This window comes from Alosa alosa, chromosome 4 (genome assembly GCF_017589495.1).
Source record: "Alosa alosa isolate M-15738 ecotype Scorff River chromosome 4, AALO_Geno_1.1, whole genome shotgun sequence".
Classification (NCBI taxonomy): Eukaryota; Metazoa; Chordata; class Actinopteri; order Clupeiformes; family Clupeidae; genus Alosa; species Alosa alosa.
Window position 1 is genome coordinate 19207206 of NC_063192.1, and position 12383 is coordinate 19219588.

Genomic DNA, 12383 nt, shown 5'->3' on the forward strand with positions numbered 1-12383 from the left:
TCTGACGCCAGTGATTTCCTAGATTGGTACAACCACAGTAATCACTCGATGAGAAACATCTTCAAGTGTGAATAGGTTATTGTAAAATTAAACAACAGCCTGCGATGCTTAAAGGGATGGAGAAATTATACACGAAAATAACCGCTGACTTTTCGACAGCAGCGCAATATTCCCAAACATTTAAAGCTGCCAATCAGGATTAATAGGCTTTAAAAGCTCGCCCAAGAGGGAATGGGAAACAGACTGACGAAAGCTATAAACCGCATCGGTATTTTAGGAGCAAGGAGGCTGTGTCAGTACACTGGACATTGCATTCTAACCACACCGAGTAGGAGCAGCTTCGAGTGCGTCATGTGTGTTATCAAATGAAAGCGTGTTTGAAAAAGAGACGCGTGGACGCCCCCGTGAAAGTTGCCTTTGAAAAACTTTTCTGAGCCAGTCAAACGGGGAGGCTTAAGTATTTTGGTCATATCAAGAAGGTCCACATACTGCTTCTTTCAAATAGACAGCAGTTTAATGACACTCTTTTTTCACGGATTCTAAGCAGCGCGCCAAAAAGGGAACTGCGACGTTTCTAAATTACAAAATCAAAAACGGTTGCACAAGTGACAGTAGGCTATATTATTGATCTTGACTTGCACGGACATCTGAATTTCGGAGCATTTCGAGTTTTGACATACAGTCTACAGCAGTTAATTGGACATGATGGAGCTCCAGAATTTGTGTAGTATTGTACTTCTCCCAATTCAAATGCTATATGGCATACTCAAAGCAGGCATGAGCCTGTTGCTTCCCTGCAAAGGCAAAGACTTGAGTGGGGATGTTGTATTAATAACCGGCGGTGGAAGAGGCATCGGTCGTCACCTTGCGCACGAGTTTGCGAAGCAAGGGGCGAAAAAGGTAAGCCATGATCTCAATAGTTTTGTCAATGAATGTACCGTTTTGATCATTTGTAATGTTCATAGTTTGATGATGTGTGTTGCATCACAATTTACTCACTCTCCTCTCAACACTCCACTGTTGTATTTATAGTGTAGCCTACCCGAGTGTTGCAGTGCATGCTTTGCTGCTGTTGCCCATCGTTTTCTGCAGAATGTTAGCCTGTATGTAATGTAACTATTGATAAGTCAAAGCTCCACATGAAAAAGGACCAAAACCCTTATGCTCATGACAATTATCTATTTGTTGCATGAAAACTCTTTGACCCCCAGCGACAGTCAGCGTTACAGAAACAGCTTGTGTTGATGGGCTTAGATTAGCAATCAGCCGCAGTAGTCCTGTCGTCACTATAATATGCAGATACTGAGGTGAAAGTCAGGTAACACTTTAAGTAGGTCACTTACCGTGCCATTTTTCTCTTTGCAAAATGATAGTAGATTCGGGGTGGCCAGTTACATTTAATGGCCATGGTGAGGCTTATCGTTTATCGTGCAGAACAGGATTTGGGCCGTTTTGTGGCTTTGGCGAGAGCAGTGTTTCCATCATTGCCATTGCTGGGACAGTTTTCATTTGTTCAACTCTTGAACTCTGTGCATGAAAGACAGACTGCCCTACTTCTGACATTGGAATATGAGCTCAGCAGAGATCTTGTCATCGGTCACACGCGCGCGCGCACACACACACACACACACAGTGTACTTCTACAAAAAAATAAAAAATAAAGATACGCAAACACAGGTGCTTCCTCCGCCTCGTGTCATTTTAAAATGGACAACAATGGGGTGCTGACAAGCGGGATTTGTCGGATTGTAATGACAAGAGACTCTGTAGCCTCCCTGCTCATGTATGCCTTTCCCTGGTGGCTGGGATCGTTTCAAGGGCAGCCAGATGTGTATTGAGTTAATGCATGGCTTGAAGCCTGCAGCTCACGGAAGACTCGGCACCGCTGGTCCCACTAAGGACACCAGAGAGGAAAAGGCAGTTCCCTCGCAGTTAGTTCGTTCTTAAAGGGATGCACTAGATGGATGCGTGCCAACGGGGAAGAAGGTTGAATGGGCGAGGGCGTCTCTCCCATCACTGTGTATGTTTATAAGTGTAAGAAGGTGATGGCAGACTCGGCAGTGTGTCCGGCAGTTTAGCACCTTGAGATTGGTTACCCTAGTCAGGTTCATTGGCAGGTCAGCCAGCTTGCGCAGTGCTGAAGGGTGATGATGCCATTAGTGTTATTGCGCACTTACTCTTTCCATTCAGAGGGAAGTTTTGTTTCGTAGAAGGCCCGGTCCAGTCGAGCCCTGAAATCACGAATGTGTGTGTGTGTGTGTGTGTGTGTGTGCACGCGCGCGCGGCCAAAGGAGAGCCAAGCAGACAGTAGTCTCGTCGGCTTGGCTTGCCAGAATATTTTCCGACTGTCTGTCCCATTGAGTGGGGGAGAGAAGAGTGTGTCCAAAGTAGAACTGCCCTGAAATGTCAATGACAAGCCTGCCGTGAGTGCGCCCGAGACCTCCTTCTCTGTTCAGTCGGGAATAACCCAGTCAGCGTTTCCTGACCTTACGTAAGCCGACTGGCCCAAAAAAACGCACCAGACTACACAAGTTCCTTCTCAGGGTTATTAGGCCCCGCTGTAAAACGCACACAGTACCAAAACAAGGTATGTTCCCATTGATAAGAAAATGGGAGAGTATTTCGTGTCCTTTGAATGTAGCTTCATGTTTTGCTTGAACAACGTGTTCCGAGACTGATAGCGACTCCATAAGGAAGTATAATGTAAATGAGTACGACCGAAAGGGAGGCCGAGGGAGGGGGGTGAGCTGGAGTCGGAGGTGCGGCAGAGAGAGCCTGCTTCTCTGTTCCCAGCTGGGCATTGCCCTGCTCCTGACCCCTCGGTCTGTGTGCTAATGGGACGGCGGCAGGCGACTGCCTCCTGAACTCCCTGTGCCCCCCCCGCCCGCCCCCTCTCTTTTTGCTATGCCCCCCCCCCTGCCCTCCACAAGGCCTCTGTTGGTTGAACTTTTCCTGATAACGGGACACTCTCCATGTCTTGTTTGTGACAGTAGTTAGACACAAGTCAGCAGGCGAGTCACTCAGCAGATGTGGGAGAGGGTGAGGATAGCCTACATCTGCACTGAGCTCACTGAGAGTCCCAGGCTCTCTGCATACTGATGCTGGTGTGCAGAATAATGAGAAAGATCAGAATAATGAGATTAATTAATTACACAAGAATGCAATCAGGATGCTGATTGCATACTTCAGTAAATGAGAGACATTGAAAGATGATATTGTTTACATCATATTTGTTTACACATTTTACAGCTGCTTAGCATTTCCAAATAACTATGTAGCAGAGGTATGAAAAATAAAAAGTTTGAATTGGAGTTGTATTATCCTGTTGTATACCTGTTGTTTGTCCCGCAGTGGTCCAAATGCCACTGGGTTTTAAATGCTCAACACTCCTGGGCCAGTCTCTGCATGGCCCCATGTGTCAGCACAAAGATAGCGCCTGACGAGTGGAGCTCTCTCTCTCTCTCTCTCTCTCTCTCTCTCTCTCTCTCTCTCTCTCTCTGCCTGTGCCCCTGCGCACACGTACTGTTTGAGAATCCGTGACCAGAAAATTGTGGGGCTCGCCGGCCGACTGAGCCGTGTAATCTCTTTGAGACTGTGCGAGAGAGATGAGGGCAGGGAGGAGGAGGGGGGAGGAGGAGGAGAAAGGGGTTCACGCTTGTGTTCATTACCTCTCCCTGACCCCACAGAATGGCAGATCTAATCGCCAACGCCTGAACCGCTCTTTACCAACTGACCCATCAGCTCTGTCACTCTCTCCCTGGCCAGCTCATTCATGTTGAAAGTCTCTCTGTGTAGCTGAGAGGAGAGGGGAGAGAGAGAAAGAGAAAGAGACTGGGAATAAATCTGTGCATGGCTTTTCTTGGAAGTACACATGGGTCTTGGATTGCACTGCCGTTCCATCCAGCATGATGAATAGTGTGGTTTTAACCCCAGTGTTTGCTGTGCTTAATCTGATTTCTCTTTACGGTCACTCCCCCACCCTCTCTTATCATTTGTCTTCGTGTCTGCCAGGCTGGCCTGACGACAGAGGAATGTGACAATGACAGTGTCTCTCTCTCTCTCTCTCTCTCTCTCTTTCTTTCTTTCTTTCTTTCTCTCTCTCTCTCTCTTCTCTCTCTCTCTCTCTTTCTTTCTATCTCTCTCTCTCTCTCTCTCTCTCTCTCTCTCTCTCTCTCTCTCTCTCTCTCTTGTCCCCCGGGGCAGGTGATCTTGTGGGGCCGCACAGAGAAGTGTCTGAAGGAGACCAGTGAGGAGCTCACGCAGCTGGGCACGGAGAGCCACTACTTTGTGTGTGACGTGGGCAACCGGGAGGAGGTGTACCAGCAGGCCAAGGTCCTCAGGGAGAAGGTACAGCCGGAATTTAGAATGGGAATTCTGGGAATTCTTTAGGAAACATTTGAAATTTCCTGCAAATCAGTAAGGAGTTTTGACTCCAATAAGGAATGATAGGAAAAAAAAAAGGAAAAAATAGATGTCTTTTAAAATGTGTGTCTTGGGATGTGAATGTTTATCTGTTAACTGTTTGGTTGTCCAGGTCGGTGATGTCACTATTCTGGTCAACAATGCAGCTGTGGTCCATGGGAAGAGTCTAATGAACTGCGATGACGACGCTCTCCTGAAAACGCAGCACATCAACACGCTTGGCCAATTTTGGGTGAGCAGCCAAATTATATTCTCATCTGTATATCCTAACATGAACCTCGCACAATGTACACACTTACTTTGTATGGAACATGCAGAATAACATTCTTGTCAGTTGGCTTATTTTAGTTCACAGACCATGTGCTTTGTGGTTATGGGGAGTTTTTGCCAAAAAATCAGAGGTCAGCACTAAACAGTGCATTCCTCTCGTGAAATAAGCAGAACCACTCGGTGTAGTTTCTTAAACAAACCCAGTCACTGGACATAGTTCAAAGCAGCCTCCGAGCAACCTTGTTTTCAATAAAATACCGAAGTTGCGAACAGTGGAGAGATGGTGAAACAGACAGATAGAATACGAGGACTAATGGCCAGAGTGACTGGCGAAGGATAGGGCGCAATAATGATCTATCTTTCGATTCATAAAAGTCCTTGGTCCTTTGCATTCTCAATTAGTCTGGCCTCTCTCCGGGGGTGTCTTTGATATAATGTTGAATGACAGAGGCAAAGTTATATGCATTAAGAGTGGCGGCCGGCCATTCATCATCTGAGCCAAGATCAAACGCGTGCGCCTGTCCGCAGGATGAACGCTGGGGTGAAGAGCAGACATCTGCGAAAGGGATCAAAACCTGCAGTTGGCCCGTAGGTTGAGATTTTTCCCGATGGCTGGGATCGCAAGCAGACCCCCCACCCCCCACACTGCCGCCCCTGCCACACCATCCGCTATCCCCTGCGCCCATGCATACACACACACACACAAGGACAGACTGTGTATTCAATCAGAAATCTCACCTTCTCTCTTGTTGCCTTTGGACATACCTCTGTCCCTGGGGTAGTGTAGGGGAGGGGAAAGGACTATCCAAATTGACAACACAGAATAAAGTGTCATATCTGTCATTCTGACCCCTACTCCTCCTCGCTCCCCTCCTCAGACCACGAAGGCCTTCCTGCCCCGAATGCTGGAGCTACGTAACGGCCACGTAGTGTGCATCAACTCCATCCTCTCCGTCGCAGCCATCCCTGGGGCCATCGACTACTGCACATCCAAGGCCTCCTCGCTGGCCTTCATGGAGAGCCTGACGCTCGGGCTGCTGGACTGCCCAGGTGTGGGCTGCACCACCGTCCTGCCCTTTCACACCAACACAGAGATGTTCCAGGGCATGAGAGTCCGGTACGTGGCGCGGCACAGGGGAACGGGCCCAGGGAGTGTGTCTGGGCCACAGCAATGTTTTTATTCTGTTTTTATTTATACATTAACAAACATACAGAATTATTTAGATAGATAGATAGATAGATAGATAGATAGATAGATAGATAGATATTATTGATCCCCACAGGGAAATTTAAAATCGAGGGCTGTGGCAAGACTGGAGACGGTGTGATTGGGAGAGAAATGGTCAGATTTGATGAGTGGATTTCTGCGTGGGTCCTAACACTCTCTCTTCTCTCCCAGGTTTCCGCAGCTCTTTCCTCCGCTGAAGCCTGAGGTGGTGGCCCAGCGCACTGTGGACGGGGTCAGGAGTAATAAAGCTTTTGTATATCTGCCCTGGACCATGCATATCCTCATCATTCTGAAGAAGTGAGTGTACCCAGCAGACACATACCAACTTTGATTTTTAGGCAAAATGTAATAGATCGTCTTATGTCCACTCCATCCATCAGAACATACTTATCACAGTTCAACATCATAGCAACAAACAAACAACACAACACAACACAATTTATTGATCTTCATCAATCTAATATCAGAAGCGTTGTTTGTTTTTAGGGGGGTTTTGGTCAGACTGACTGACTGATGTTAGCATCTGTTGTTTATTGTCTGAATAGCCTCTTGCCTTTGGCCGCGTTGGAGGAGATCCAGCGATTTGCGGGGAGCTACACCTGCATGAACACATTCAAGGGAAGAACTTAGACGCCATCTACATGCGACAGGCAATCAAAAGGAAACAAGACATCATGAGCTTGTGTGCACTGAAAAGAAGGGAAAAAAAACACAGCGTACACACTCTTGTTTGAGCAACATGGTGGCAACAGGGGTCTTAGAATCACCATACAGCTGTCTTTACAACCATATCGCCTATGTGAAAAGGGCTTCATGATCTTAGTTGCTATCACCAGGAACCTTGAAGCTCTTGACTGAACGGTACATATCCTTGGTCCACATTGTACTCCTCTGTGAAATCTTGCTTCAGACTGGGATACTGTTTGGAGAGGCGGCTTATGAAAAAAAAGACATGTTTCATTGAAGGAGTTCTACCCACTAGACGCCCATGTCTGGGTTGGCTTGGGTTATACGTTGTAGATGTTTAACAAATTTTAATCTTTTTTTTTTTAACTTTTTTTTTTAAATAAAAATGCATCTGAACGTTTTTATTTTTTGTTTGTTTGTTTGCACATAATAAATACATCTCATTTATCAATATTGATGCTAATATTGAATAAATATGGTATTTAATCCTGGCATTTGGTGCAGTGAGTTGATATATGTATATGTGTGTGTGTTTGTTTACGGGGGAAGAGAGAGCAGGCTGTGGGTCGCTGCTTCTCTGGGTGTGCTTATTTGTGCGCTGGCGAACATCAGAAGAATTTGTTTTTTTTCGTGGTCAGCATTCCTTTGTTACAGCCTGGCCAATCATGAGCTCACAATGTCTTAGTTGAAGAGTTGTCATAACATTGGGCTCTCAAAGGCAGCGGATGCTGGAGAAGTAGTCCTGGCGGGGGGGCTGCCTGGGGGGTGTTTTGGCGGTGTAAGGGGAGTCTGTCCACCCTTTCCCATGGGCAGTTACCTCCAAGCATTAGTCCCATTCCATTCTATCATCAGCAGCAAGATCTGGAGAGAATGAGAGAACATTCCTCTCCTCTGTTTTTGACAATGCACCCCCACCCCTTTTCTGTTGGGCTCACATCAAAACAGAAACTTTATAAGAAATATTAGAAAGGGGATATTTGTGAGACTGGTAAATTAGGGAGCACTCAGACCAACAGGTTAATTGGGAATCTGGGAAATCCTTCTGTGTGTGGCTTGGACACAGTGCAAATAAAGAAGTGTGAGATGATTTGGTGGAATTTTAAGGACCCTGTTAGGCCTTGTGGTTGGTGAAGGTGTTTTCTTATATTTGCTGGAAAAAGAGAGATCCACACAATGGTGAAACAACTGAACTTGACATCTACTTAGTCAATCACTAAGGGTTTGCCAGACATCCACAGCCAACCATTTTTCCATAGGATTTGTTTTACATAAACATTGTTCAGCTCCATCCTTTTGTCTGTTTACAGAGAAATTTGCACAGTACGGTAGCTCATACCGATCTGGCCTGAGGGAATATGTTTTCTGGGAAGCAGCCATTGGAGTTTAGACAGCTTCAAGAATAGGGGAACAGGGTCAGGGGAACTTGCAGAGCGGAGTGCATGTGTGTTGGAAAAGACAGCTCAAATCTCCGGGGGGGAGTTCAGTGCAAGGTTAGCCAAATAGTAGATAAATTTGAGGAGTATGTTGGACAGACAGCTCACCCTAGGCTGAACTCTTTACCCAAGGCAATCAGGCAGTTTCATGAGCTCAGCAACAGGTGGAAAAGAAAAAGGATTCAACAGCCGTTGAGGGCATTTGCAGGACATATGTTATGGCTCCATTTGACAAATTGTCCTTGAATGTGTTTTAATAGAATACCTCACCCTTCATGGTAGCATGTTTATTGTTGTAGAGGTTTTTTTTTATGTGAAACGATTCAGAGGAGGGAAAAAAGGGCCCTTTTATGTCACAATGGGCAATTCATAGTCAACTTTTATGACCTTCATAAATACCCATTTTGGGAGTCCTTTGAGGCTACGTAAAGCTGGTCAACCAATGCATTGCACAGACACTAGTGCAGGTCCAGTTTGTCTTTGATAAACATCATTTCATAGACCATCTGGAGGCTAATGGAGGTAAATAAACAGCTTAGGTGAACTAGTCTTGATGTCCAGTGGAACTCACATCCACTTTCCAAAAACGCCCAATGCCACAGGGGGTTCTCTGGCAACTGCAAAAAGAAACAAGCCATGATCCAAACCGCGCTGGGTTAGCTAGCCAGCCCATGGCCTCTCTCCCAGGCCTTCTCTTGATGGCATGGCGCGTATTCATCACCCAAAATGACTGTGCTCTGGGAAGAGAGACAAACGTACTCAGGGCCACTCTCCTGGTCAGGGGCAGACCTCAAAGCCACCATTAGCCTGCCAATCAGGAAGAAGAATTAAGGTTAGCGCACTGGAATGTAAAACTGTGAACTCTAGGGAGCCCCCACACCCCACAACTCCCCTAGCTCTGTTTTTGCCACACTGCTGGTGGCAAGTGCTTGGAGGGTTTACCCCAAACATTAGCCAAAGTACATTCTTTAAAAAAAAATGTTGTCATCTTTAAATAAAATGGAACCTTGGGACCCACTTCAGATTGTCATGTAAAGATACCTTTTTACCCTATGTGGGTAAAGCGAAATCAATCATAAAGGATCAATGGCACACCACTTGATACTACTGCAAAACAATGATTTCATTTAGTTTTATTATCAACCTTTACAATATATACATTTTGGAGGGAAAAAAATCACACAAAACAAATTTCTCACACTGCATGATCACATAGCTATAGTTTTTTTTTTAGTAAGACAAAATTGAAAATCTTTATGAGGTCTAAAGTCATGTTAAGAATTCAAGTTCTTGAATTTCCCCTTGGGGATCAATAAAGTATCTATCTATCTATCTATGTTAGTGAGCTCAAATCCCTTTTTCGCACAGATACAATGCTCTGCAAATAAAACAAAAGAAAAAAGTACACATCTTTTCTGTCTTTCTTTGGTGGAATACTTCACAACAACAAATGACTAAACTGTTACTACTTGACCTGCCTATCAGTGACATGTAAAATGTGAAAGATAAAAAAAGCAGCTTAACACCAAAGATACATTTCTAGTAAGTTGCATTATGCATTTTGGGGGAAGATCTTGGGAAATGAACATCAAAGGGCTCCATAAAGCAGCACTTAAGTGTTCTTGTTGGTTAATGGGTCCGAACAGAACTGTGCTGGGAAGGTCATAAAACAATTCCCAGGTCACTGGCGGTAGCCACGTCCTGCCTGTAGTCAAGGCGATAGCCACGTCCTGCCTGTAGTCAAGGCGATAGCCACGTCCTGCCTGTAGTCAAGGCGATAGCCACTTCCTGCCTGTAGTCAAGGGAGATTGTTGAGACTGCACCTCTCATGGGGTCCTTCATAGAAAAAGAACTCTAAGGATACCAAAAAATTCAATCAAGGACAAATGGAATTTTAAAATAAAATTTACTTAAGTGAAGTAAATTGAACTGTGATATGTCAGTATTTTAACAATTTCCCCCCAGTCACCCCATAAGAAAAAAACAGCAAAAACTGGCAAAGCCATCTAATACTCACTCTTCTCAGTGCTACACTATTTATTATTGCCTTTCATGAAACACTGTATGTATGTATATATATATGTATATATATATTTAAGATTTAATCTAGAGAATGATTCACTTGCTTAAGTAGAGTGAAGGTGCAAAGCAGTGGCTTAATGCATTCCATCTCACCACAGATTTCACATCAAAAGAAGCCTCCATGATAAGATCTGGGAGCATGTTGATGGATGAAAAGCTTGACATGAGCGGAGGGCTGGGATGAGCTGGGAAATGCACAAAACACAAGAGACGGGAGCAGCGCTGACCCCGGGACTCGCAAAACAGACTGAGGATTTACTGCATTTGGAAAGCTCAAAACACACGTCCTGTAACACATGAATAAAAGGCACAGAACCAAGCTTTGGTCTGGAACACTGCTGCGCAGCGGTGCTTTATTAGAAGCAGAGAGAAAGAAGAGAGCGGAAGGAACAAAATCAAATGAGGAAGTTGAATAGTTTTGCACTTCACATCAAGGTCAGTTTATTAAGAAGCTCAAGCACTCCTCACTAACTTTCTTCACAAGCTTTGGATAAATGGGCAACCTACCCCAAAAGAAGAGCGTCCCTTTACAGCAGAGAGGGGAGAGCATTCACCATGTGCACACACACGCGCACACACACACACACACACGCGCGCACACACACACATTCTTTTTCTCTCAAGGAAGAGGGATGACAGAAAGAAAAGAAAGTATAAATCCTTCAAATACAAAATCAATTAAAAGGAAAGAAAGACCTCTGAAGCACTCTATTGCTGGCGATTGTGCAAATGACCCGAGCAGGAGTGGGCAGTGAGGTTGAGGAAGAGGATGAGAGGGTGAGGAAGAGGATGAGAGTGAGGCGGAGGAGGATGAGAGGGTGAGGATGAGAGAGCGAGATGGCGAGTGAGGGCGATCAGGTTATCATGTCCCTGTGTCAGTGGGGGCTGTGAGCCGCAAGTTCGCTATATCTACAGTCAGTGCAATTTATGAGTTATCTCTCACACACACACACATACACACTCTCACTCAAACACACACACCCCAGAAAAAAAAATCTTCACACACAAAGAAAAAGAAAACATTTTCAAGGCAGTTTTGTACAGCATTTGTTCGTTTTTGTGTTATTGAGGTGTTTTTTTTTTTTTTACTTTTATGTTTTCACTTCAATATAAACCTTCATATTATTTTTACCACAGATATGTACAGGGCAGATAGTGTTGGTGTTCAGCTATATGTATGTACATATTTATTTATACACAAACATTTATAAGACTATGTGCACATCTAGCAACTGCAATCACCTGCAATCTTATAAACAAATTTGTAAAACCAAAATAATCTTTAATCTTTTTTTTTTCACATCACTTGATAAAATAATTGCATATTCTTATTTTTTTTTTGTAGTAGTATTTCATCTAATGTGCTTGATGGGGGCGCAAACAAGACCCTCTCCACAGGGTCTGCATTGCATAACCAAAATAAAAAAACCTAACAAACAAAGTCTTGTCTTGGCATCGGGGCGGATGTCTTTAACAGTGATCGTAGGGGTGCTCAGAAACAGAACAGAGACAAGAGGGGCCAGGGCTAGTGGTGAGTGTAGGAGCCGCACCTACTGGCCAGCAGGGATGAGGTGGTGTGGTGTGTGTGTGTGTGTGTGTGTGTGTGTAGGGTTAAGAGTCCAGCAGCAAATATGAGGTGGGTGGGTGGGGGGGGGTGGTGGTTAGGAGTCCAGCAGCAGGCTGTCCTCGTTGTCGCTGGGCGGCAGCATTAGCTGCTGCTCGTAGTAAAGGCTCTTGGCGTAGTTGATTTCTTGGGAGATTTTCACAGCCAGGCTCTCGCTCTTCACGTGAACCTGGCAGAAGAAAGCAGAAGAAAGCAGAGGATGAAAGTTAACACTGAAGAAAGCAGTGGATGAAAGTTAACACTGAAGAAAGCAGGGGATAAAATGTAACACTGTTAATGAAATGGTGCGCTCAACTAATTCTTTGGGTTTCAGGTGGACTGGCCAAGTGAATTTTGCTCTCCATCAACTTCAACAAAATTCAACACCACTAGTTTCACACACACACACACTCACAGCATAAATAAATGGCACAACCCCCCCCCCCCCCCCCCCATTTTAATAAATTAATAAAGATGACACACACACACTCCTCACCATGGGCTTCTGATGTGACGGCCCTGGGATGGCCACCCCACTGCTGGTGCTCTCTGCCTTCTTGGTGAGCTGCACGTACACCTTCCCGTGGTCCCTGGACACCAGGCAGTGGTACAGGTCGTCGTACTTCACCTCCAGGAAGATGGCCTCCCGGTCCACGAA

The 12383-nt window shown here is 45.2% G+C and overlaps 2 protein-coding genes across 2 annotated transcripts in view; one reads left to right on the top strand and one right to left on the bottom strand.

Annotated features, from left to right (window-relative positions):
• The first annotated feature begins 8 nt into the window (after nucleotides 1-8).
• Nucleotides 9-7098, top strand: dhrs3a (dehydrogenase/reductase (SDR family) member 3a). Its single transcript, XM_048241934.1, has 6 exons — nucleotides 9-900; nucleotides 4204-4347; nucleotides 4535-4654; nucleotides 5571-5809; nucleotides 6092-6217; nucleotides 6466-7098. The coding sequence occupies exons 1-6, from the start codon at nucleotides 703-705 to the stop codon at nucleotides 6548-6550; spliced, it is 912 nt and encodes a 303-aa protein (XP_048097891.1). The 5' UTR covers nucleotides 9-702; the 3' UTR covers nucleotides 6551-7098.
• Nucleotides 7099-11770: 4672 nt separating this feature from the next.
• vps13d (vacuolar protein sorting 13 homolog D) overlaps nucleotides 11771-12383 on the bottom strand; it is a 62124-nt gene continuing 61511 nt past the window's right edge. Inside the window, 2 exon segments of the mRNA XM_048240308.1 lie at nucleotides 11771-11915; nucleotides 12222-12383. The exon segment at nucleotides 12222-12383 is cut by the window's right edge and continues 79 nt beyond it. Of these exon segments, the coding sequence (XP_048096265.1) occupies nucleotides 11784-11915; nucleotides 12222-12383 (294 nt within the window). The 3' untranslated portion in view covers nucleotides 11771-11783.

Coding starts and splice junctions, on each gene's coding strand:
- dhrs3a (XM_048241934.1), top strand. CDS start 703: ATGATGGAGCTCCAGAATTTGTGTAGTATTGTACTTCTCCCAATTCAA. Junction 901..4,203: donor CGAAGCAAGGGGCGAAAAAG/GTAAGCCATGAT, acceptor CCCCCGGGGCAG/GTGATCTTGTGGGGCCGCAC. Junction 5,810..6,091: donor TTCCAGGGCATGAGAGTCCG/GTACGTGGCGCG, acceptor CTTCTCTCCCAG/GTTTCCGCAGCTCTTTCCTC.